This window comes from Lissotriton helveticus, chromosome 9, assembly GCF_964261635.1.
Source record: "Lissotriton helveticus chromosome 9, aLisHel1.1, whole genome shotgun sequence".
Taxonomy (NCBI): Eukaryota; Metazoa; Chordata; class Amphibia; order Caudata; family Salamandridae; genus Lissotriton; species Lissotriton helveticus.
The window spans coordinates 151,145,741-151,171,318 of record NC_136070.1 but is presented as its reverse complement, the minus strand read 5'-3'; the positions used below and the strand labels follow the sequence as shown (position 1 = coordinate 151,171,318).

The 25,578-nt window shown below is 44.7% G+C and overlaps 1 protein-coding gene across 2 annotated transcripts in view; it reads right to left on the bottom strand.

The window, feature by feature from the left end:
- Positions 1 to 13,742, bottom strand: part of FANCM (FA complementation group M) — an 837,191-nt gene extending 823,449 nt beyond the window's left edge. For both annotated transcript variants that reach the window (XM_078659682.1, XM_078659683.1), the window contains exon 1: positions 12,836 to 13,742. In XM_078659682.1, coding sequence (XP_078515808.1) covers positions 12,836 to 13,421 — 586 coding nt within the window. In that variant the 5' untranslated portion in view covers positions 13,422 to 13,742. The remainder of the gene's footprint in view (positions 1 to 12,835) is intronic.
- Positions 13,743 to 25,578: the final 11,836 nt, after the last annotated feature.

Here is a 25,578-nt window from a genome sequence, read left to right as displayed (position 1 = left end):
ATGGTTTCATTGTACTCATTAAGATTGCCTGCTCTCTCTACTGGTGCACTAGGAGAAAGTCATTTAACAATATATTGCACATCTGAAGCATGATAATGTAGTAAAATATATTTTTTCTGTTAACATGTATTCTCTCTCAATCAATAATATTTAAATATGTCAACCAATTCCTCTCGTCACCTCTTCCATCGAATAAGTGCATCGCCTTTGATTGTAGGAATTTTTGGGCTCGGAATCACATGCTGACTAGAAAGCTTAACTATGATCTGAGATTGGAATGAATACATAATGAAAAATATAGTAAATTAAGAAAGTGAATGAACAATACCCAGCAAATGGAACATAACAAATATGCAAATGACGAGCCTGCATCAATGTAAGAACATTAAAAAAATAGCATGCAATTATTCAATAATAATAAAAAGTTGTTAATGTTCAAGATATACATTTCCTGTAAATATATGCAGATTAGGAAAAAAGATATGTCATTAACATACTGGTGTGCATGTGTCAGTTATGAATAAAATATACACGTTGCTTAAGAAACTAGAAGCCAAAAGTAAAAAATGAATGTACATAAAATACAGAAATGTCTTTATTTTACTTGTGTGCACATGGCAATTATTACTGAAGAATGCACATTGCTGTAGAAATCATTTGAGGCAATTAGATTATAAAATATGCATACATGTCGCAGTAAACATGTATAAGAAATGTTGTACTGGGAACTGAAGGATTTCATATGTAGAAAGAGTCCTAGTATGAATTACTAGCAGTCCGTCCCGATGTTGTCCGGGTATGAAATAGAATGTGTGTAATGTGTGTATTTGGCAAGGGCAATTTATTTTAAAATCTCGCGGTAGACAACATTTTTTGTTTCATTAGAATAGGGACGGAGAAGGCCCAGCTGCAGCCCTGGTTGATGTTAGCAGGCGTGTGTAATTGGTGTAGTGATCCGACGCCTGAGCCCGCTACAGCCCTGGTTGATGTTAGCAGGCGCGTGTAATGTCGTTGAATGAGAGAGTTATCAGCCGCGGGTAAATGCGTTTAATGAGAGAGTTGAGTGACAGCGAGTAGGAGAGGGTGCAGTAATTGTCCCAGCAGACACGCTCATTTGCGTATTCCCCAGCTTGAGGCCCAGCTGCAGCCCTGGTTGATGTTATCAGGAGCGTATAATTAGTGTACTGATCCGCCGCCTGAGCCCGGCTAGAGCCCTGGTTGATGGTAACAGGCGCGTGTAATTCCGTTGAATGAGAGAGTTCAGTAACAGCGTGCAGGAGAGGCCGCAGTAACGTTACTTACCAGGCCTCCAGGTGAACGCGTTTGTCACGCCCCCAGCACACGGCCACAGCAGACGATCTTCTGATTAATGTACGACCCACATGGCATGAAGGGCGGAACGTAGCACACGCTCGCAGCGAGCCCCTTGATGCGGCGCAATTGCGTTCACATGGCATGAAGGCCAGACACACGCCCCCAGCGTTTCTCGCGCCCCCAGCGTGCCCCTTGATGCTGCGCAGCAACGTAATTGGCGCTTGTATGTACGCCTCACATGGCATGAAGGGCGGACACACGCCCCCAGTGTTTGTCACGCCCCCAGCACACGTCCACAGCCCACGATGTGATGGCCGTACCACACGCCCCCAGTGTTAGTCACGCCCCCCTTTATTGTTTTTGAAAGCCTTTGCCGTGTGTTTTAGCTTCGGTCTCGAGACAGCTGGAAAGTATAGGACGCAAACGCCGACTCAAACGATAGAGAGCCCGGGACCGAAGCTAAAACACACGGCAAAGGCTTTTAAAAACAATAAAGAAATTCTGGCGCCTAACAAGAATTAAAATACAGTACTAATATAACCAACTTCTGCAGGTATACATCAAACCTACAATAGTCCTTCCTCCTTTGATTGATACAAGGTAGAGATAGGTGGTCCTGATGAGAACACCCCCCATTAAGGGTGTTCAAAACGCGTAGACCGGCCCTTCGTGCAGCCTTAGGAACCCCTAAGTGTTAAACTTCCCAATTCAAAAAAGTCATCCCAAGGCTGCCTTCAAATTCTAAATTAAAAAATTCTTTTTGTATAAATGAATGTAAAAATGTACATTGTGTAAATAGAAAGTATGGTTGACTCTAGTGAGTCTGGATGAATGTTGGTATGGAAGGTGTGAAAGGTGTGAAAGGACAGAGTAAATGCTTGTTTTGATTTTGTTTTTTGTAGGTTGTGTTAAAATAGCAAATGTAAAAAAAAAATGTATATAAATGTGGTGATGTCATATAAATAGTAAAAATGCTGTTTTGGTAAATAAGAAAACAAGCATTAGCATAGCCAATAGGTCTCGTGTCTGGGACCTTATAAGTGTTTAGCAACGCAACAGTTGATGTTGTTGCACCAGGGATATTGTGCTGCATAACTAAATACTTATAAGGTCCCAAATGCGAGACCTATTGGCCATGCCAATGCTTGTTCCTCTTGGCTTTTATATGGACACTGGATTTGTTTGCACAATTTATTGTAAAGCTAAAGCTGGTGCGTATGACTAGCTCGCACACAAAGTGTAAATAACCTGAGTGTATTTCACACGTTGATTTATTTCGAATTTATTGAAGACTAAGAAAAAAGCTGACGCTCATCTGTCAAGCACTGGCGTTGCCAATAGGTCTCGCAGTAGGAAAGTTGGAGCTATTACAATTGCAAATAACAATGCCTTTTATTTTTGTTTTCATTTTAAAAACATAAAGGGCTTTGTCATTTACAAAACCAATAGCTCCAACTTTCCTACTGCGAGACCTATTGTGCACTGCACAGTGTGGGTGAAAGTGGCACTGCATGTGTGTGAGTGGCGTTGCGTGTGTGAGTGGCGTTGCGTGTGTGAGTGGCGTTGCGTGTGTGAGTGGCGTTGCGTGTGTGAGTGGCGTTGCGTGTGTGAGTGGCGTTGCGTGTGTGAGTGGCGTTGCGTGTGTGAGTGGCGTTGCGTGTGTGAGTGGCGTTGCGTGTGTGAGTGGCGTTGCGTGGATGAGTGGCGTTGCGTGGATGAGTGGGGTTGCGTGGATGAGTGGGGTTGCGTGGATGAGTTGCGTTGCGTGTGTGAGTGGTGTTGTTTGGGTGAGTGGCGTTGCGTGGGTGAGTGTGGTGTTGCGTGGATGATAGCGGGCTTGCGTGGGTGTGAGTGGCGTTGCGTGTGTGAGTGGCGTTGCGTGTGTGAGTGGCGTTGCGTGTGTGAGTGGCGTTGCGTGTGTGAGTGGCGTTGCGTGTGTGAGTGGCGTTGCGTGTGTGAGTGGCGTTGCGTGTGTGAGTGGCGTTGCGTGTGTGAGTGGCGTTGCGTGTGTGAGTGGCGTTGCGTGTGTGAGTGGCGTTGCGTGGATGAGTGCAGTTGCGTGGATGAGTGGGGTTGCGTGGGTGAGTTGCGTTGCGTGTGTGAGTGGTGTTGTTTGGGTGAGTGGCGTTGCGTGTGTGAGTGGCGTTGCGTGTGTGAGTGGCGTTGCGTGTGTGAGTGGCGTTGCTTGTGTGAGTGGCGTTGCGTGTGTGAGTGGCGTTGCGTGTGTGAGTGGCGTTGCGTGTGTGAGTGGCGTTGCGTGTGTGAGTGGCGTTGCGTGTGTGAGTGTGGTGTTGCGTGGATGATAGCGGGCTTGCGTGGGTGTGAGTGGCGTTGCGTGTGTGAGTGGCGTTGCGTGCGAGTGGCGTTGCGTGCGAGTGGCGTTGCGTGTGAGTGGCGTTGCGTGTGAGTGGCGTTGCGTGTGTGAGTGGCGTTGCGTGTGTGAGTGGCGTTGCGTGTGTGAGTGGCGTTGCGTGTGTGAGTGGCGTTGCGTGTGTGAGTGGCGTTGCGTGTGTGAGTGGCGTTGCGTGTGTGAGTGGCGTTGCGTGTGTGAGTGGCGTTGCGTCGATGAGTGGGGTTGCGTGGATGAGTTGCGTTGCGTGTGTGAGTGGTGTTGTTTGGGTGAGTGGCGTTGAGTGGGTGAGTGTGGTGTTGCGTGGATGATAGCGGGCTTGCGTGGGTGTGAGTGGCGTTGCGTGTCTGTAAGTGTTGCTGTGTGGGTGAAAGTGGCACAGAGCCTTTGATGTGGCCACTTACTGATTAGCATTATTAAAATCTGCATGAAAATGTATTTTATTATTACTATTTATTCTTTGCCAAGCACTCATCACTGATCTGGGCAGCAGTCAAAGTGCATAAATAAAAGTAAGGGAACTCTGATCCTGGGGGATTTTGGTAGATGTTTACGTACAGACAGACATACACAATACAACGCACATACCTTAAATGGAAAATATAAATGCAACTTACCTTTATCTGTCGGGGAAAAAAAATTGGGTAGGAAAACTAGTTTGGTTAATGCAATCACTTTAGGCCCCTGCATGCTACAAGCGGGGACGCATTTTTAGTTTGAAGAATGTGATAAACTGAAGGAGGAGGGGGTGCGAGGGATGAGGGAACACGGCCTGGGGGAAGCTGGCTGGGGAGGGGGAGGAGAAATGCAAGGAAGTTAGGGGAGGAGAAGCCGAGAAGCCGCAGAGCGCACGCTGGGCGAAGCCCTTTGATGTGCTGTGCGGCAAATGGAGGGAGGCTGATGCGTGGTTCACATGAACTGCATGAAAACGCCAGCAAAAAGCTGGTGGTTTCATGAGCATTTTGAGCACTTGAATTCTCGTTCCTCAATGCGCTTGCGCGCATTTAAGGTCACGAGACCTAAAAAATAGAAAGATTTAACTCAGACAGAAAAAGAAGTCTTGGGAATATGGTATATCTTCTGGAGACTTCGAGATGATGGCCATGGGGAGGGGGCGAAGAGCAGGGGCACGATTGTTTATTTTGGTCAGGGGGTGCCAAACTATTTTTATATTTTTTTTGTATTTAGTTAATTGAAAATAAACCCTCAATGAATATTTGTGGTCACCTTTTCTTTTCTCTTGATGCATTAAAGCGATTAGAACTTCCACATCTAGAGTGAATGAAGAACTTAAAAGTAAAACCTTAAATCATTTAACAAGCCGGCTCCCACCCCTTTTCCCAACCATACCGTTTCGGAGGCGGCTCGATTTGAAAACGTTTTGTGCAGCAAGTTAGGCACACAAATGTTTGAAAACCTCTGCTGCAGAATTCTGGCATATACCTTTACCCCTAGCACTTTTTGTTTCAGGAAGTTCCGGGACGTTTGAGGGCCAGGGCTTCTCTACTTTCCGCCACTACAACTCGCACTGCATGCAATGCCAACAATATTCTCTTCAATAGAAGCTACAGCACACATACCTACAGAAAGCATAAAACGAATAACTTTGACAATGCCTTGGTGGTTTACTAGTACATCTCTGATGTAAAAAAAACACCGTAGACACACAGAGTTTTACAGAACTGGCAGTCTGTTTTTCTGCATTTTCATGCTGGATTAATAGGGATAAAGCTTATAAGGTTTGAAGTGAACACACAGAACTGCCTTGCACTACCCAGCTTTACTAATCCTTTGCAAAGTCCTCTCAATTTAATCAGACAAACCAAAATGTGTTCTAAGATTAAAGTACGGAATGAAATAATTCTCAAGAACAAAATTCTTTCAATTAGACTTGCATTACAAATTGTAGAGCAAGTATGAAAAATAATGATGACTAATTGTTTTTTGCTCATAGTAACCAAACTGTGCACCACTAGATGTTCAAATTACTAGTCTGTTTCAGAGCAGAATGAGTGGCCGGGTAGTGGGCAACAAGACCTTTTTAATGACACTAATGTGGACTACAACAGTGGAAGCTCACAATAACTTGAACAGGTCCAGAACGAAGGACAGAATGAAAGGCTTGTGCATGCACTCAACCCCTATTAGGTCTCGCTTACTGGTTTGAAGTGGTCTGTAGGGAAGAGGCTCTTTGTGGACTATACCAACATCTTACAGCTTAGAGCCCTCCTATTGTGTACATTGTTTGACTTCACTGTCACTCTCCTCTACTTCTTATTGGATGTTTCCTTGCCTCCCTTGTAGCATATGGAGCATAGCCTCATTACTCTGCCTTTGAACGGCTCATTTTTTTACACTTACACAGCTGACATTCTGGGAACAACTTTTTCTTTTTCATTATGCACTTCACGAGAGTGCATGTGTTCTTCGACTCTCTCACTTGTGTACTGATTCCCCTCCTCCAAATACCCACTAGTCACTATGTTCTCAGTGTTGCTGTCATTCTCCTCCATCTGCGTCTGTAAAAGCACAGCAAAATATATTTTTGACAGGGTAGGACTAGAGAACAGACTTTAGATATTGTGTTGGGTTTACCTCCTGCATTCCACATACTATTTAAATGCATAGGCCTTGGCACACAAAGGCTTTTACAGCACTGGCGGTGGAGCTAGCTGCAACACACACTCAGCTGGCGTTTGAGACAGGTGTACTTAGCATGACTGAAAAGGGAATGTCACTTTCCCTAAAAGTTCATAAATCTGCTTGCTCCCTGATTCACAGCAGAGGCTTGAGCACGTTTTATTTCCGAGACTTTTAGAATGTAAATTAGACATTGGCTAGCTTCTCTTGTGACAGGGGGCATAATGATGTATTAAAACCACCCACCCAAATAATATCAAAATTAACACCTTCATCATTACCCAAATTGTCAATTACATTCTCCAATTCTGTAACCACTTTATAGCGTGTGGAATCAAACAAGTTGTTATAAAAGTTGATTAACAAAACTTCGCGTCCATTTTTATGATGTAACCACAGTACCTGTGAATGGCATCCGACATTTATGAATAGTTTGACTTCTACAGGCAGTTTAATGAACGCGAGTATTAACAACCCCCCTTTCGCTCTGCCTGCTGTAGAGCACAGTGCAGGAAGATTATAAGAAACAAACCCATCAAGGTTAACATGTTCCAGACACTTGGAAACATAAAATGTCATGACTGTTAACAAAATCCTTCCATCCTAACATGTCTATCTTTTTCATCAATCCAGCTATATTCCATGTGATTATACTATACCCAGGGTTATTAGCTCCCTCTGTGGGTCCGGCTACCTGGGTCAACATGGGCAGGGCATCCCGGGTCACATTAGGCATATTAGCCACAGCCCAGGACATATGATCTTCTACTATAGGTTCATTCACATAGCTCTCTATAGAGTCACCTTGCTCTTTACTAGGACTAATACCTTCCGATACATTTTTATCCCCCTGAGGACTATATTCCTGTCTAAGCAACAGTTGTCCCAAAAATCCCACTGCCCATTGTTGATTTATACTTCTAGGGCCCGCCATTCCTTTATTGTGGCGGGCGGGGCTATGTCAATCAATCTCCTCAAGGGAGGTAAATGGCATGAATCTATTATGGGTAGGAAGAGCAAAGTGTTGCGGAGGTGGCATTAGCCAATTGGCTCTCCGGTAGTTCTGGCCTAATACCACAGGTGTATCGTGTTTAAAATGTCTATAGAAAAAACCAAATGGGAAAAGCAAGATACTTTCATCATTAAATATCCGAGTAGAAGCTCTTTCCAGGGTAATCCTAGCATAGTAAGGGTTCTTAAAATTAACAATGACGCAGTCCCCCTTCATTGATTTATTAGAGGGGCCAATCCAGTTGACTCTTCTCGTCGTGAGGATCTGGTCTTCATGATTAGTAGAGTAGCCACAGTTGCGATTTAGCCAATCCACCCTTGGTTTTTAAGAGAGGCATGCGGTTCTATTGTACTTGGACTAAGTGGTGGAATATTCACTAATACTGCCACATACGGAGAGCAATCCGGAGGCAGATTGATGGATCTAATTCTTTTTAACCGCCTGTGGGTCTTTCTCTGTCCTATTTATGGGCACCTGTATAGCCTCCTTGTTCGTCGTTCCTTGGCTTCCTACCTTCCCAGGGAGATTATTCCCGGGCATTTCCTTACTCTGTCCTAAAGGGGCTAAATCCCCCGCAATGCTTGATGCTCCTTGGTTAGGACTAATTGATGATCCAGCCCTTCCAGTCCTTGGGGAAATAACCCCGTATTATTATTTTTTGAAGTTTTTTTGTCCTTATGTTGTACCTAGGTAATGGAAAAACGTCTGCCTTTTGTAAAATTGTAAATGGTGGATGTGGGTTTTATATAGGATATGTGTACATTGTTTGATTGATTTTGATACAGAAAAAAAGTACAATGAGCTCTTTAAAAATTGCGACAAATAAAAAGATATAAAGTGAAATCTTCGGTGTCACATTGAGTCAGGGATGTGCCCCAATTGCAAAATAATGGAATGAATAGTGAACAGTACTGGCAATTCCAGTGGTGTTTTGTAGGAAACAATATTAAGCATAAATGCCTCATAGCCTAAAGTGGAATCAACTAGGATGAGAGTTAACATAGGAAGGAGTGACAATCTTTTAAATAATGTGCCGACACTGTTACACGGAGTCATGTGCTACTTTGCAAACAATCTTGACTTGTTTTCATTCAAAATGGGCCCTGGGAGGTTTAGATCCACAGGCACATGCTCTACACAGAACCCAAATGCAGTATGCAGTGGAATATCTGAACTGTATTTTCCTGGGTTGTAGAATGAACAGTTTTCTACCCTACCTCAAGAGTTACTAGGATATAGCTAAGAATGAATGGGTGTGAAGACCGTCTCTGCCTCTTATGGCTGGCTGTGTCTACGAATAATTAGGAGGCCTATGATAGGCCCAGCCCATCTGACTGTACTTACTAACGATACAAGTTATATGCCTACATATTGTTACTGGCTTTTGTAACTTAGCACAACACACTTCTTCACCAATCAGTCTACAGGATACATCCCAATCTTGGGATCATATATTTACAGATATATCTCAATGGGCTTCCATATCTGCCATTACAACTTCTACTCCTTTAACGTTGTTATAGGTCTCGCCTAGGCAGCGCATGCGCTGTCTCTTTGAGACATGCTGTATTCAGGATATGGGCATAAAGCTCTGCCCACTTTCCGCCCATCTTTTTAATTGGCTCCTGTCCCTGTCCTTTGTAAATGGTGGCTTTTCATTGCTCAATAGGCTTAGTGGTCCCTCCTTAGTACCGCCTTGTCTTTTCTTGCAACCGCCCATGAGGACACTCCCCGTTACATGTGTTGTTACTCCCTAGGTTTTAATTACAGCCTCAAGACACTATTTTCTCAAACGGCTTCAAGCAAGACACACATTTGGTCCTAAGGTAGGCTCACAGTGGTTACTTAGCTCACTAGAACATCTCACATTTATATGAGAGTCTATACATTTCCCTTCATCAGCTCCACACTGGGTATAACCTAATCCAAAACTAATGTAATAATTCTTTTGACACATTTCAAAGCTACTAATTGTATATATGGACATAGCTATTTGAATGTTTTTTAGCGCTGTTTTGCATGTAATGCATTATAGATAGGGTGGATTTGCCATATCTTCTGCAGGGTGCAGTACCATATGTGACCAAAAGAGGTCCGCAGTGCTGGTACTTTGCTCACGAGGGAGTTTTTATGAGCTCGGTTGCCATTTTTGTTTATCTTAGAAACCCGCTGATTCGTACAAGTTAAACAAGAAAACCAAGATTAATCCCAGCATCCCTGCTTAACACAGTGTAATCTAAGGCAAGAATTTTATTTTAACAATCCTCCTTATAATTCACTATTGCATATGAAAGCACCTTCAAATATGTGATGTCATAATACGAGCTGTACAAGAACCGATTGTGCTTGAGTTAATAAACCATAATGTTACTCTATTTAAAAGAATCTTGAATTGGGGAGAGGCTAGGCGGGACAACCTCAAATCTGGGGAACCAGGTTCGAGCCTTGGCAAGGACGCGCAATATCCTGTGATTCTGGGCAAATTACTTATTCTCCCCGTGCATAACAAAAATGAATGTGTCCTCATGTAACGCAACTGGTGCTCGTGTAAAGCGCTTCGATACTCGATACCTTTTGGTCAAGTTCGTAATATTTAAAACTCTTAAAAAAACAGAAAGAAAAAAAACTTTAGTACAGGGATCACATGACAATTTTTTTGCCTCTTAGTTCACTAATGGCACTGTCGCAAGGCTAGGAATAGTTCTAAATTCATATTTAAAATCTATCACTTTTAATAAGAACCTCTCTGTGCAGTGCTAGGTGAGGTATTAACGTCAAGGCTTACACATAAAATCTTTTGAGTTCTGCATGGAGCACAGAAGTCGAGGCTGCCCGAGGACGAGGCTGACACGGACTATTGCAGTCCTGAAGGAGATATGTGACCGTCTGGGGCGCAATCCTTTAACAAGGTGGTTTGCAGGTACAAGGGATGACAGCAACCACTCGGTTGGGTATGATAAACGATTGAGGTGAAGACTGGTTTCCCTATCAGCCCTGATGAAGTTGCTGAAAACAGGCTGGTAACGAAACATGTTGGCCTCTTGTGTTTGAAAGTGGGCCATATACATGCCTTTCTTTTCACCTGAGGACACTCACGGCATCAAATAAAGTATGTTCTGCATGTGAGTGGTACCCCAATTTAATTGTGAGAATAATAATTCTCTTTTCACAGTTGGGGACCAGTTGACACTGAGCGACACTAGTATTCTCAATGGTGCTTGCCACATTTTTTGATTTATTCTCGGTACATCTTTTCTGAGGAATTTCAGTACACACCTTCTCTTTTTAGGTCTCGCGACCTATCGATACGCGCATGCGCATCGAGCGGAGCGAGAATTCAAGTAGCGAAAATCTTCATGAAACCACCAGCTTTTTGCTGGCGTTTTCATGAAGTTCATGTGAACCACGTGTTCAAACATGAACGCGCATCAGCCTCCCTCCATTTGCCGCACAGCACATCAAAGGGCTTCGCCCAGCGTGAGCTCTGCGGCTTCTCCTCCCCTAATTGAATCTCCCCTAATTGAATCATGGCCGGCCGCAGGCCGGCCGTACTTTCAGTTTCCCGCTCTGCATTTTCATCTTCCCTTCAAAGAACCTGTTTTTCACCACCCTATTTCATTTACGTGCTCAGCAATTTTCTCGCACAGTGAGGGGTCCTGTGACACGCTACCCCATCTACCTCTATGCATTCTTTCTACTAAACAGGCGATCTGATTTCTTCGTTAGTGTTGTCCTGCTCCGATGGCAATTCTCTTTTGTAGACCAAGCCTATATTAGGACCCCTTGAATTATCTTCTCTGTTATCTTACTTCTTCATTTCGTTGATCCTGAACCCAAGTAAGCTTCAGTCTTTTCAATATTAATTATGCCATGTCGGTTGTTTGGTCTTTTATGTCATTAGGCAGCCCCAAAGTGCTGACCAGAAGAGAAGGGAAGAGCGGGATAATGATGAAGGAGTCATGTGAATGTAATAAACATCACGCAAACCCTTTATTTAACCAGAAGTGTGTAATACATATTAACATTTAGGTACACAAAGAGGTACACATTAAGGAAACTCGTTTTCTGCACATATTTCATTGAAGGGTATTAGGCTACAATAACCTGATTTATAGCTTCAAAACCACCAGTCACATACTTAAATCGGGAGCTAAGCCGTGTATGTGTTGTGGGGAGCCGAATTTGGCTCTTTGTTCTAGTAGGTGGCGAAGGAAAGAAAATGCCACGAAGAATTCAGATCTGTGGTTAGAGAAATACTGTGGCAAGCAGTGGTCTAAGTGCAGTAGAAAAACAAGCATTGGCATTGCCAATAGGTCTCGCTTGTGGGACCTTATAAGTATTTAGTTTTGCAGCACAATATTCGATTTTGCAACAAGGATATTGTGCTGCAAAACTAAATACTTATAAGGTCCCACAAGCGAGACCTATTGGCAATGCCAATGTTTGTTCTGTTTGGTCATGAAAGCAACCTATGATGATTACTTGGGCATACTGGCGAATACCATCCAGCAGCCCCTTGGGTATGCGTACGTGAGGTGCTTTCTGGCCTTTTCTCAAATTTTTTTCTGTTGCACACATTTATGTGAAGGTTTAAAGACACTCTTATGTGTGTATGTTATGTGGTTATTGGCGTTCTCTTTAAATTGAATAGTCGGACCAACAGGTCACTGGCAGCTAGCTGTACCTGTGGGGAAGTCAAAAGTTGTTTAGAGACTCCTTGTGAGTCATAAAAATATAAGGACGATTGTTCTACAGAGGTCAGGTCTTGTGATGTTTATGAATGATTGAGTGGGGGGCGATCTGACTCCTTTTTCCCCCCTGTGTTCCTGTTGTGTATGTGTTTCTGAAAAAACTCATAACACTTCAACTGTGCAGTGGTCATCATGCTATAAATGTTACCATGAGGTACAGGGTCAAGACTGATTTTCATATGGCTGGGTTCAAATTGGGGTGGCGTAGTTGGCAAAAGAACAATGGATTTAACCCAGATCTCTTGACTGGGGGAGAATGTTTGAATCATTCAGCATTCCGTCCATCGCAGTTACAATTTTTGCCCTAAGTGGGACAGGTATGCCCAGACGTGGGTCCTCCGCACACTGTGCCACTGGATTCAAGCTAGCCTGGCTGACGAAGGGTAACATATCCCGAAACGGGTCCCAGGATGCTTGCTTCCAGTCCAGGGAGGACCTGGCTTGGCAGTTCGGTCTGGACTGTTCCCATAAGGCACAGGGTCGACTGATTTGCCTATGGCTGGGTCCAAACTGGGGTGGCGTAGTGGGCAAAAGATCAATGGATTTAATCCAGATCTCTTGACTGGGTTTGAGTGTTTGAATCATTCAGCATTCCGTCCATCATTTGTTGCACTTATACATAGTAACGCTTCACGCAAAGACTCACAACACTCTTTCCAGCACACACCCTCACGGTGCGAGCTACACGCGTGGACAAGCGCTTCGGCACACAACATAGGGGTAGTAAGAGTTACACAGAAAGTACAATACAATCCAACGTTTTCTCACCCGTCATTTCAGCCATGTGTTCCTGCGGGATACCCATTACATTGTAGCAGGCTTCGATCTGCTGGGCCACTAGAGGCTTGGTGGGGGCCATAAATACGATCTTGCCAGATGGATACCACCTGTAGAAGTTGTACATGACCACAGCTGCGATGAATGTCTTGCCCAGTCCAGTGGGTAGACAAACCAGGGTGTTCTGCAACAGGGCGGTGTGGACGATGTTGAACTGGTAGTCTCTGATCGGCACATTGGTAGGGTAAATCCAGACACGCCCGGCTGCCAGATCGAACCCTGGCAGGGTCTCGGAGACTGCCTGCGAGGCTCCCTCCCCAGAGAACACTTCAGCCTGTTTTTCCGAAACCTGGTAACCGGTGGGGGCCAAAGTCTTCTCCGCCTCATAAACCGCAACCAGAAGGAGGTCATCATCGTCCTCCTCTTGCTCTACTTGGAAGGCCGGCGGGGCAGAAAGCCGAGGAGGGCCTGCAAAGCACTGCCCACCTTTACCGGCGACTGGCTCGCTATGCCTGCCCCTTACCGACTGGGGGCGAGGTCCCCATGTCTGGAAAAGGGTCCTTTGCTTTCCGCTCATTGCCTTTCGGAATAATGGTATTTTCAAGCACCGGGTGCCGTTCGCCTCCTGCCCCGAGGGGCTGCATAGGTCCGGGCCATCTGATGAGATGGTGGTTATCAACCGGCTCAGCAGGACCACCGCGCCTTAGGGAATATGGCTCATATTCTGAGTATGGAAACGACGCTGCTGTCTGGGCTGTCAGTATGATGCTAACTTTGAAACCTTTGATACTGGCTACACTGTCCTTCGGACTGTCACAACTTCAGTACACACTTGAATAAGGCGCTTCTTTCGTAATGCTTACAAAAGAAGAAACGGAAGTGAGATCACGCCTCTTGTAGTCCTTCTTTAAAGGTGGTGAAAAATGCGATCGTTCAGACTAAGTTTAATGGGCAGCCATCTTGGAATGGCTTTTTTCCCATCATTTTATACAGGGAACCTCTGGCAGCTTCCATAGGAACTAAAACAGATGCATTATTCACACAGTTTACTTTTGGCTTAAAAGCCGTCTTCTTATTATACGGAGGCAGAAGTCGATATGTTGAGAGGCCCGGTTCTTGCCAGTGTTTTGGAATTCCTCACCTGAATCTGTCCTGTCAGTTGATTTTTTTTTTAGACATTTATGTTTTTTTTAAAGTGGTATTGCCGTGTTAATGTGTGCTCTATCTACCCGTCCGTTTGCTCGCCCAGCCTTCTATACATACAAGGATGTAAGTGGGATGAAAAAACTAAAGGGAGGGGGCTCTAAAAGGGGCGTGGACGATTTAATTAAGGGCGTGTTTTAAATGTTTTAAACCCACATAAACTAACAAGCATTTACAATGCAACGGTCTCGCCTTTGCAAAAGTTAGAGCTATTGGCATAGTAAATTACAACATTGTTATTTATATGTTGGTTTTGAAAACAGATAAATAAATGGCATTGTCATTTACAATGCCAATAGTTTAATCTCTCGGAAATGCGAGACCTATTGCATTTGCAAAGCAATAGGTCGCGTATTTACGCGAGTTTGAGCTATTGACATTGCAAATAACAATGCGTTTTATTTAGGTTTCAAAAACCAAAACATAAATAAAAGGTGGCACATACATATATATATATATATATATATATATATATATATATATATATATATATATATATATATCCACAAAGAACTCCTTGGAAACGCATTGGAAACGCAGGAGACAGACCACAGGACCAGATATTAAATTTCTCCGTTTATTTGCTCAGTTCAGTGAAAGAGTGCATTACGCGTTTCGGGCTCCCTGAGCCCTTGTTCACATGCAACATTTGTTTGTACATTTTCTATTTTTATAGTGCCCAATTTTCCCAAGTATAGCCACCCCTCCATACATCATGTGATCATGAAGATAAAAGACAGATTTATATTTCAAGTGCCTTAATATCCGTATAAATACATATACAAAGTTAAAATCACATAAGCCTCCAAGACTGTCAACACTCCGACCACGACAAAAGAACTTAGTCGGAAACGTCGGAATTCAAGAAGACGCGAGAGACGACGGAAACAAAAGCAAAAAAATGCAGCAAAAGAAGCCACAAGGTTGGCGGAAAAAGAAACAACAGTGAACAATTCCATTATCAACCTTTCGGATGTTGTTCTTTCACTGAACTGAGCAAATAAACGGAGAAATTTAATATCTGGTCCTGTGGTCTGTCTCCTGCGTTTCCAATGCGTTTCCAAGGAGTTCTTTGTGGATAATTACGGAGGTCGGCTTGCCTTCGTTTACAGACCCCTTTCCCTGAAGTGGCGTTCTGCTTTCAAGCCGAGAATCTGAAGTATTCGAGATATATATATATATATATATATATATATATATCCACACAAACAGGAAAGCACATTTGAGAAAGGCCTCTGGAAGCTTCAATAAAAAGTTCATTTATTTTGCATTCGAAAACTTGCCAGCAATCCAAACAAAGGTAACAGGCTTCTCCGTGTAAAATGCTTGCCAGACGCGTTTCAGGAAATACATTCCTTTCATCAGTGGCAGGGATTGTAGTGAAGGCGTCGCGTTCAGCTTCCAAATTAATAACACCTGCCCATGTGGGCGTGGCACTCCAAATGCCTCATGGTGTTTGTAGTTCATTTTATCCAAGTGGATGCGATGCTCAGTCACTCATATTAAAATACAAATATTCACCCCCAGTGGGTAGATGCACTGAATTCCGTGCTTGGGCTGCCCTGCTTTACAGTTTTCAAGTGCGAACTCTCTGCAGGCTCCAGTCCTGAATTGCAGCCTGCAATGCTTCCTTCTGATAATTTCAAGCTCGTGAAGCCAGCTTGAACAGACCTGCGTGAGAACAGTGAGCCTTCCTCGTTAGGCATGCCAAGCCCCATAAATCCACACAAACAGGAAAGCACATTTGAGAAAGGCCTCTGGAAGCTTCAATAAAAAGTTCATTTATTTTGCATTCGAAAACTTGCCAGCAATCCAAACAAAGGTAACAGGCTTCTCCGTGTAAAATGCTTGCCAGACGCGTTTCAGGAAATACATTCCTTTCATCAGTGGCAGGGATTGTAGTGAAGGCGTCGCGTTCAGCTTCCAAATTAATAACACCTGCCCATGTGGGCGTGGCACTCCAAATGCCTCATGGTGTTTGTAGTTCATTTTATCCAAGTGGATGCGATGCTCAGTCACTCATATTAAAATACAAATATTCACCCCCAGTGGGTAGATGCACTGAATTCCGTGCTTGGGCTGCCCTGCTTTACAGTTTTCAAGTGCGAACTCTCTGCAGGCTCCAGTCCTGAATTGCAGCCTGCAATGCTTCCTTCTGATAATTTCAAGCTCGTGAAGCCAGCTTGAACAGACCTGCGTGAGAACAGTGAGCCTTCCTCGTTAGGCATGCCAAGCCCCATAAATCCACACAAACAGGAAAGCACATTTGAGATAGGCCTCTGGAAGCTTCAATAAAAAGTTCATTTATTTTGCATTCGAAAACTTGCCAGCAATCCAAACAAAGGTAACAGGCTTCTCCGTCTAAAATGTTTGCCAGTCGCGTTTCAGGAAATACATTCCTTTCATCAGTGGCAGGGATTGTAGTGAAGGCGTCGCGTTCAGCTTCCAAATTAATAACACCTGCCCATGTGGGCGTGGCACTCCAAATGCCTCATGGTGTTTGTAGTTCATTTTATCCAAGTGGATGCGATGCTCAGTCACTCATATTAAAATACAAATATTCACCCCCAGTGGGTAGATGCACTGAATTCCGTGCTTGGGCTGCCCTGCTTTACAGTTTTCAAGTGCGAACTCTCTGCAGGCTCCAGTCCTGAATTGCAGCCTGCAATGCTTCCTTCTGATAATTTCAAGCTCGTGAAGCCAGCTTGAACAGACCTGCGTGAGAACAGTGAGCCTTCCTCGTTAGGCATGCCAAGCCCCATAAATCCACACAAACAGGAAAGCACATTTGAGAAAGGCCTCTGGAAGCTTCAATAAAAAGTTCATTTATTTTGCATTCGAAAACTTGCCAGCAATCCAAACAAAGGTAACAGGCTTCTCCGTGTAAAATGCTTGCCAGACGCGTTTCAGGAAATACATTCGCGTTCAGCTTCCAAATTAATAACACCTGCCCATGTGGGCGTGGCACTCCAAATGCCTCATGGTGTTTGTAGTTCATTTTATCCAAGTGGATGCGATGCTCAGTCACTCATATTAAAATACAAATATTCACCCCCAGTGGGTAGATGCACTGAATTCCGTGCTTGGGCTGCCCTGCTTTACAGTTTTCTGATAATTTCAAGCTCGTGAAGCCAGCTTGAACAGACCTGTCAGACAGTGAGCCTTCCTCGTTAGGCATGCCAAGCCCCATAAATCCACACAAACAGGAAAGCACATTTGGAAGCTGAACGCGACGCCTTCACTACAATCCCTGCCACTGATGAAAGGAATGTATTTCCTGAAACGCGTCTGGCAAGCATTTTACACGGAGAAGCCTATATATTTTCGTGTAACTACGCTGATTTGGGACATTGTGCACTACAAACATTTTATTTCTTTGTTTGCCAAGAAAGACACGACAGGAGCAGGCAGCATTTAAGACTATCTGGGTCTAAGGAAATTACATTCCCTGGAACTCGTAGTGCCCTGGAAAGTCACATGACGAAGATTGAGCACTTGCAAATAATTAGAATGTCACCCACCTGTGAACAAGGCGCAAGCCGAAATGCATTGAGTTAAGTTTGCAGCAAAATGAAATAAATACCTGAGCAACTTCAAACCGGGCTTGGCACTCCTTTGTTGTATGTGTATGACGGAGTCCTCCATCTCCGTTGATCGCCGGAGCCGCCCTGCAGGGTCGGGGGCCCCCTTTATGGAGACTTGAAGGTTACCGTGTTGCGGATTAAGGGGCCATGACCCACTTTGCCCATTGCCAGACCAACGGAGTTCCATGGAAATTCTGGCGTGAGTAACGAAAGGGAGATAAGAGGGGCTACACCTCTCTTGGACAGTTTGGAATGCCAGGTATTTTCGTGTAACTACGTTGCATTTGGGACAATGTGCACTACAAACATTTTATTTCTTTGTTTGCCAAGAAAGACACGACAGGTGCAGGCAGCATTTAAGACTATCTGGGTCTAAAGAAATTACATTCCCTGCCTGTGCTGGTCACTAAGCCACACTGTTGCATCTTGGAACTCGTAGTGTCCTGGAAAGTCACATGACGAATATTGAGCACTTGCACATAATTAGAATGTCACCCACCTGTGAACAAGGCGCAAGCCGAAATGCATTGGGTTAAGTTTGCAGCAAAATGAAATAAATACCTGAGCAACTTCAAACCAGGCTTGGCACTCCTTTGTTTCATATATATATATATATATATATATATATATATATATATATATATATATATATATATATATATATATATATATATATATATATATAAAATCCACTTCTCCTTCCTTTCGGCATGAAGAAAGCAAAGGACACTGCGGGACATTTCAGCGGCTGCTCTTTATTTGGATGTACAGCATTACGGGTTTCAGCGTGTGCCTTCATCAGGTGCCCCAGTCCAAATGCGTGCTTCAATTTTCAGGCTGTTCTAAGTGGGCTCCTCCTCACAGTGGTTAAGGGGCCTCACCTGCAACACATTCCGCCGTGTGCGCCAATTCAGAGGACTACCAGTCCCACAGTGCAGCACTCCGGCAGTCTGGTGCTTGGTGAAGTCGCTACGTTCTTTCAGCAATATTCGCCTCCGGTCCCATTCTTTCTGCCTCTTGCTTATTCAAGTACGCAATGTGGAAGACGTAAGTGCAATACCGACGTCTCACCTAAAAGGTGGCACATACATATATATAAATGCATAAGCATATATTTATATATATGCACGATAACATTGATGTGTTCAATGAATTAGTAACGGCTGAGATCAAGAAACTTCACAAGACATCATTAAGTGAAGATAGCAAAAAACAAAAACATAACAGTGCATATGGGAGTTTGATGAAAAAATTACAGAGTCAAAACAAGGTGATCATCAGACAATCCGATAAAGGGGGGAAATATTGTCCTCTGGTCCATGCACCTATACATGGAGGAAGCTTTGAGACAGCTCAATGATAGACAATATTATTGCAGAAGTGACTGGCAAACCGCGAAATCTGCTTGGGACAAATTCAACTCCAAGTTGTACACTTGGAGAGGTAAAGGACTCCTAAGTGGCGATGAGCTAAAGTTCCTAATCCCGGTATTTTACTTGATCGCTAAAGTTCATAAAGATCAGATCAAGCCACCGGGAAGGCCAATTATCTCGGCCAGACAGGGAACATTTGAAAATACGTCGCGCTATATTGACCACTTCCTCCAGGAACATGTCAAGGCCTTACCATCTTATTTAAGAGACACTATGGACTTCCTGGAGAAGATCAAGACTATTGTGTGGCAGAATGATTATTTATTAATCACACTTGATGTGACTGCTTTATACACTAGTATCAACCACAAGGATGGTTTGAAGGCAGTGACACACTGTTTGAATAGTAGACCAGCATGTATGTTAGAACACAATGTCATGATCAGGGAAATGACGGAGGTATGCCTCACCAGCAACTATTTCCTATTTCAAAACCAAGTATTTCAACAATTGAGAGGAGTTGCGATGAGGGCCTGCTTTTCCCCCAGCTACGCGTGCTTGCACATGGGGCTGTGGGAGGAGCAGGTCCTGGGAGTCGCCTATGCGGAGGTAATGGCAAATAAGGTAGTGTCGTGGCATAGGTTCATAGACGACCTCTTCATAGTATGGAAGGGGTCGTTGAATGAGGCTGAACAGTTCATCTCAGAAGTCAATGTCAATGATTTAAATCTCAGATTTACAGGCGAGATAAGCGGGAGTAAAGTCAACTTCCTTGACGTTGAAGTCTATGTCGAGGGGGGTAGACTACAGACCAGGTTGCATCGGAAAGAGACCGCGGGCAACACGGTCCTCCATGCGTCTAGCCACCATCCTGTTCACCTGATCCGGAGCATCCCCTATGGGGAGATGCTGAGGATCAGGAGAATATGCAGCACAGAGGAGTCATGTTCAGCAGCACAAGCCAGCAGTAAGGAGAGGTTTTTGGCGAGGGGCTATTCGGCGACGTTAGTTGAAAAAGCCATGATAAGGGCCAACAAGACGAACACTCTTCCTGATCTAGAGGGGGAACCCGACAAGACCCATAAGGTGGGGAGCAATGAAGGGAGCCAACCGAGACTAATAACAGCTTATAGTCGTCAACACAAGCAGCTGCAAAAGATTATTCGCAGAAATTGGCCCATTGTCTGGGGGGACCCCGTGATTGGTAGCCGAGCCAGGTCAATGAGTGACATGCTTGTGAAGAGCAGCCCAGAGGTGGTGAGCAAGGATAACTGGTTACAGCAAAGCAAGGGATTTATCAAGTGCGCCGTATGCAAGGCGTGCACCATGGGGAAGAATAGAACAACTTACATGACCCCATTTAGTGAGGTGCCAAACCGTATCACCAAGAAGATAACATGCAAGTCTGATTTCGTCGTATATGTGCTGGAGTGTGCGTGTGGCCTGCGGTATGTGGGTAGCACCAAGCTGCAGGTCCACAAGCGCATACTCCAGCACATGCGGGCGGTCAGCAACGAGGATGAGTCATACCCGGTGGCGAGGCACATCAATTCATGCCACAATGGTGATCTGGGTTGCCTTAGCTACTGTGCCATAGACATGGTACCGCCGCTCCGTAGAGGGGGCGACAGGGAGGCTCGCTTAAGATTACTGGAAACCAGATACATCCTTGAGCTCAACTCTAAAACGCCGAATGGTCTCAACGCCACAGAGGACCTGCATACATGTTTATGAAATTAGGAACTAGATGGAGCATATCCGTGAGATCAACGCCAAACGGCAATAGTATAATATAATGTGAGGGGGTCATCAGGACATAAGACTAATTTTAAAGTTAGTTATGATTTTAAATTGTTAGATCATTCACAGGGTGGAGGTGAAGTCACAAATTTGAGGTTATGTTTCACTTCCTGGTAAAGTTTAACTCCTAGGAATGTGCATAAGGGGCTGACCAGATTATGAGGGCAATGTAGACGCAGTTATCCCAATATCAACTAAGCCCACTTGGGCACTATGCAACTCACCCCTACTGAACCCATATCTTCAGAAAATTGCTTATTTCTGCACAAATTTCATTGCGAATGTTGCACATATTTAGCATATTTGCACGAGTAAAGAATGTCGAACCAGGATTTTACATATAATGTATTATAAATCTGTATTGGTTTTATTTGATATTTATTTATTTGCGAAATTTGCAGATTAGTAAAGCATAGTACTGAGGACTTTAATCACAGGACAAAAAATATGTTTTGTAGTCCAGGGGTTACAAGGGGTGTAGTAACAAAGTGAGAATGATGTAATATATATTTTGCAGTAACACTGGTTGTAAATATTATGAAGAGACATCACCTCGCCGATTTGTTTAATTATTGTGGATTAGGCGGAAGTCTGTTGTTCATTTCTATAGGCCCGTGGTCAGATGACCCATGTATGCACTTTAAATCTCGATGATAGGTTGACCAAGTCATGTGATCAAGGGCTCCAGGGCCCGAAACGCGTCTTTGCGGACAGAGGGATGCACTAAATAAAAGAATTCAGCAAATCTACCTGAATGGGTCCGGTTCGTTCTTTTTGTCCTGGCGGCAGTAGATATTAAGACGGAGTTCCTGGAATATATATATATATATACATATATATATATATATATATATATATATATATATATATATATATATATATATATATATATATATATATATATATATATATGTGTGTGCATATGTGTGCGCGTAGTTGTAGTGAGAGGTAGAGAGGTAGCGTAGTAGTAGAGAGGAAGAGGGTAGAGAGTGAGTAGTAGAGAGTAGAGAGTGAGGAGTAGAGAGTGAGTAGTAGAGTAGTACAAAGTGAGTAGATAGTAGTAGAGAGTGAGTAGTAGAGTGAGTAGTAGAGTAGTAGAGGGTGAGTAGTAGAGAGTGAGTAGTAGATAGTAGAGAGTGGATAGTAGCAAGTATTAGAGAGTAGTAGAGAGTAGTAGAGAGTGAGTAGAGCGTAGTTGAGAGTAGTAGAGTGAGTAGAGAGTAGTAGAGAGTCAGTAGTAGAGACTGAATAGTAAAGAGAATTAGAGTAGTAGAGAGTGAGTAGAGAGTGAGTAGAGAGTATTAGAGAGTGAGTAGTAGAGTAGTAGAGAGTGAGTAGTACAGTGAGTAGTAGAAAGTGAGTTGTAAAGAGTGAGTAGTACAGAGAGTAGTAGAGTGAGTAGCAGAGAGTAGTTGAGAGTGAGTAGTAGAGAGTAGAGTGAGTAGTAGAGAGTGAGTAGTTGAGAGTAGTGGAGAGTGAGTAGTAGAGCGTAGTAGAGTGAGTAGTAGATAGTATTAGAGCATGAGTAGTATAGAGTAGAGAGTGAGTAGTAGAGAGTAGTAGAGGGTGAGTAGCAGAGAATGAGTAGTAGAGAATGAGTAGTAGAGAGTGAGTAGTAGAGTGTAGTAGAGTAAGTAGTAGAGAGTAGTAGAGAGTAGACTGAGTAGTAGAGAGTAGTAGAGAGTGAATAGTAGAGAGTAGTAGAGAGCGAGTAGTAGAGAGTGAGCAGTACAGAGTGAGGAGTAGAAAGCTGTAGAGAGTTAGTAGTAGAGAGTGAGTAGTACACAGTGAGTAGTAGAGAGTAGTAGAGTGAGTAGTAGAGTAGTACAGAGTGAGTAGTATAGAGTAGAGTGTGAGTAGTAGAGAGTGAGTAGTAGAGTGAGTAGAAGACAGTTAATAGTAGAGAGAGGTAGAGAGTGAGTAGTAGAGAGTGAGAAGTAGAGAGTAGTAGAGAGTGAGTAGTAGAGAGTAGTAGAGTGTAGTAGTGAGTGAGTAGTAGAGAGTGAGTATTACAGAGTGAGTAGTAGAGTAGTAGTGATTAGAGAGTGAATAGACAGATGAGTGAAAGCGTGGATGGATGGATGTGATCGGACAGCTACATGTATGTGACCGCTCACTCTATGTAACTACAATTGTTATTAGGAATGAGGCCCATTTGCATGTTTCAAAGTGCCCGGTGCTGCTCTGTGTCACCAAACACAGAATGTCCCTCTGCCTGGGTGTCTCGCATGTCTCCGCCTCTCTCGGAGGCCTCATTCCGTTGTGAAGAGGGGACAGTCCTTTGCCAGGCACTGCAGAGAGACAGATAGCCCCCCCCAGCCCAGCCCCCACTTCCCCCCAGGGCTACGGCTACCTGGAGAGACAGAGACACTCCCCGATAAGAGGCCTGCTGGGAACCGGCGGGGGTCTGAGGCTGGCAGATTTTATCGTATGGCATTGGCCCTTGAAAGGAAGTCTTTTTGGGAACATTTGGGGCCATGGAAGTATTAAGGGAAAGGGGAGCCCCCTTGGCGTTTCTACAACAACTCTCAGCATTTCTGAAAGTCCAGTGTCTCTCAAGATCATGTGTATACACTGAAGCACGGGTCCTTGCTGCGCGTGCATTCAGCCGAGTCGCCTCTAGGCGCTGTAAAGAGTGGAGCAGGGGTAGATTTGGAGCCAGACTAAGAGCCCAGCCCCAGAGCCCTCTGGCGCATCGCCATGCACCCCCCCCACACACACATGCATTGTGCTATGGAGTTTTCTATGCATTATTCTGCCCCCTATGACCACTCCAGCAGCAGCGAGAAGCTGCGCGAGGAAAGGCCCAGTGGAAGGTTTCAAGCTTCTTTAACAGTAATGAACAAATGGTGCTGTTATTGGGCTCAGTATGACTGGTGAATGCTGTTTAATGGCTGCGCCGGGGTGTTTTAAGTTTCTATTAAGTTTAATGCTTGCCTCATGATGTAAGCTGAGATATGTAAATATTGGTAATGTGTCACAACCGGATAATGTGTAAAACATTTGTAATTTGTCAACTGGATTTTTCACAAGTGCACTTCGCCGCTCCTCCTTTCATCCATGGCTGGTTGGCCTAGCTGACATACTCGAGGGCACCCCTGCCTCATCAGACGTCGTTCAGTACCCCCTCCCCCCACCCTCTCTGGCACTTGGAGGTTCCGACCATGTCAAGCTATGAATACAAGTGGAGAGGCAGAACCAGAAATAGATAACAAGGAAGAGTAAAGCGGAGACCACAAGGGTCAGGCTGCACATGGGTGCCTCAATTCATCGAACACCCGTTGCCACTACTGTAGGCAAGGCGAGGCCACTACAACCTTTTAGTAGGACAGGACAGGACAGGCTCACTACACCCGTTTAACACCCGTTGCCACTACTGTAGGCAAGGCGGGGCCACTACAACCTTTTACTAGGACAGGACAGGCTCACTACACCCGTTTGAAGGGAATAGTCACAGTCACTAAAGGATGCCCTGACATGCGGATCACTGATCCGGAAAGTGAGCGGCGTAGGGTAAAACAGACGCAGGGGTGGTTGAGGAGCGGGAGACGCCAGATGTGCTGCAATTTTAATGGCAAATACATACGGAATAATGTTTTTTACATTACCCCCACCCCGACGGCAGAACCAGAAATAGATAACAAGGAAGAGTAAAGCGGAGACCACAGGGGTCAGGCTGCACATGGGTGCTCATCACTGCCTATGCAGGACTTCTTTTAGTGACAATGCGGGCACCACGTCTGGAAGGCGTTCCTCTTCCTTCCTCGCTGATGCCGATGGCTGCGGGCAGGCAGCTTGCGGGCTATGCTTGCCTGTAGTCACCGGTGAGGCAGCATTGACAGTCCAGCGCTGGTCTGATTATTATTTGCCCAAGATCACAAAGATTGGCAACGGCAGGATTTAACGTACAAATCCTACCTCTAAAGCTGCGCTATCCGGACCGACCGACGCCTAGTGTCGCTGTACGCCTGGGGTCCCGTACACCGATGCCCGGTGGTCCTGCACACCTCACCCTACCCACCGGTGCCTAGCAGCCCTGAACTGCTGCGATCAAGCAGAGCGACGTACAGAACACCTGTTTCTCTGCATTTTCCACTTGAACCGCTTCTAGCAGAGCGGCAGTCAGTCCCACCCCTCGCCTTTATCCAAGCAACCTGTCCAGTTTGTTCTACTGGTTTGACCCGTTTCCACCTTTCCTCCCCAAATACCTGGCACTTGGTCTCCTCCTCTGAGTAATTTAACTCACCCCCAGCACTTCCTAAGGCTCCAGAGGGGGCGGACAGCTCAGCATCTCATCCTTGGCATACTGTGGCTGGAAGCCTGCCTCCGAGGGAGGGGTCTGGGGGAGCCTAGACCCTATGAAAAGATTAAACTTATCGTTGCCGGGCCCCTGAACTCCTACGGGTGGTGCGTGTGTAGGGGCGTGTGGTGTTCGCAGAGTTTACAGTGAGAGTAAAACATGCACATCATCCAGAGATACTGGAGGTGAAATGTTACATGTTCCTGATTCCGCACAGGAAACAAAGAGCAGCCCACTCCTGCAAAAGGCAGGACGAAAATAACAAAACATGGCGTAAAAAAATAAAATAAATAACACCCGCCCACCGCCGCAATGACGTCACAAAGGGGCGGGATGAGTAAAAATCGCCGGAACGCCCACGAATCTGCTCCGGCAATGACGGACAGATCTCTCTTCCAATGGCTAGCCTCCATTTATGGAGCTAGCCAATGGAAGAGCAGGCGGGACAAAGCCCCCGTACTGTTCTAACATAAG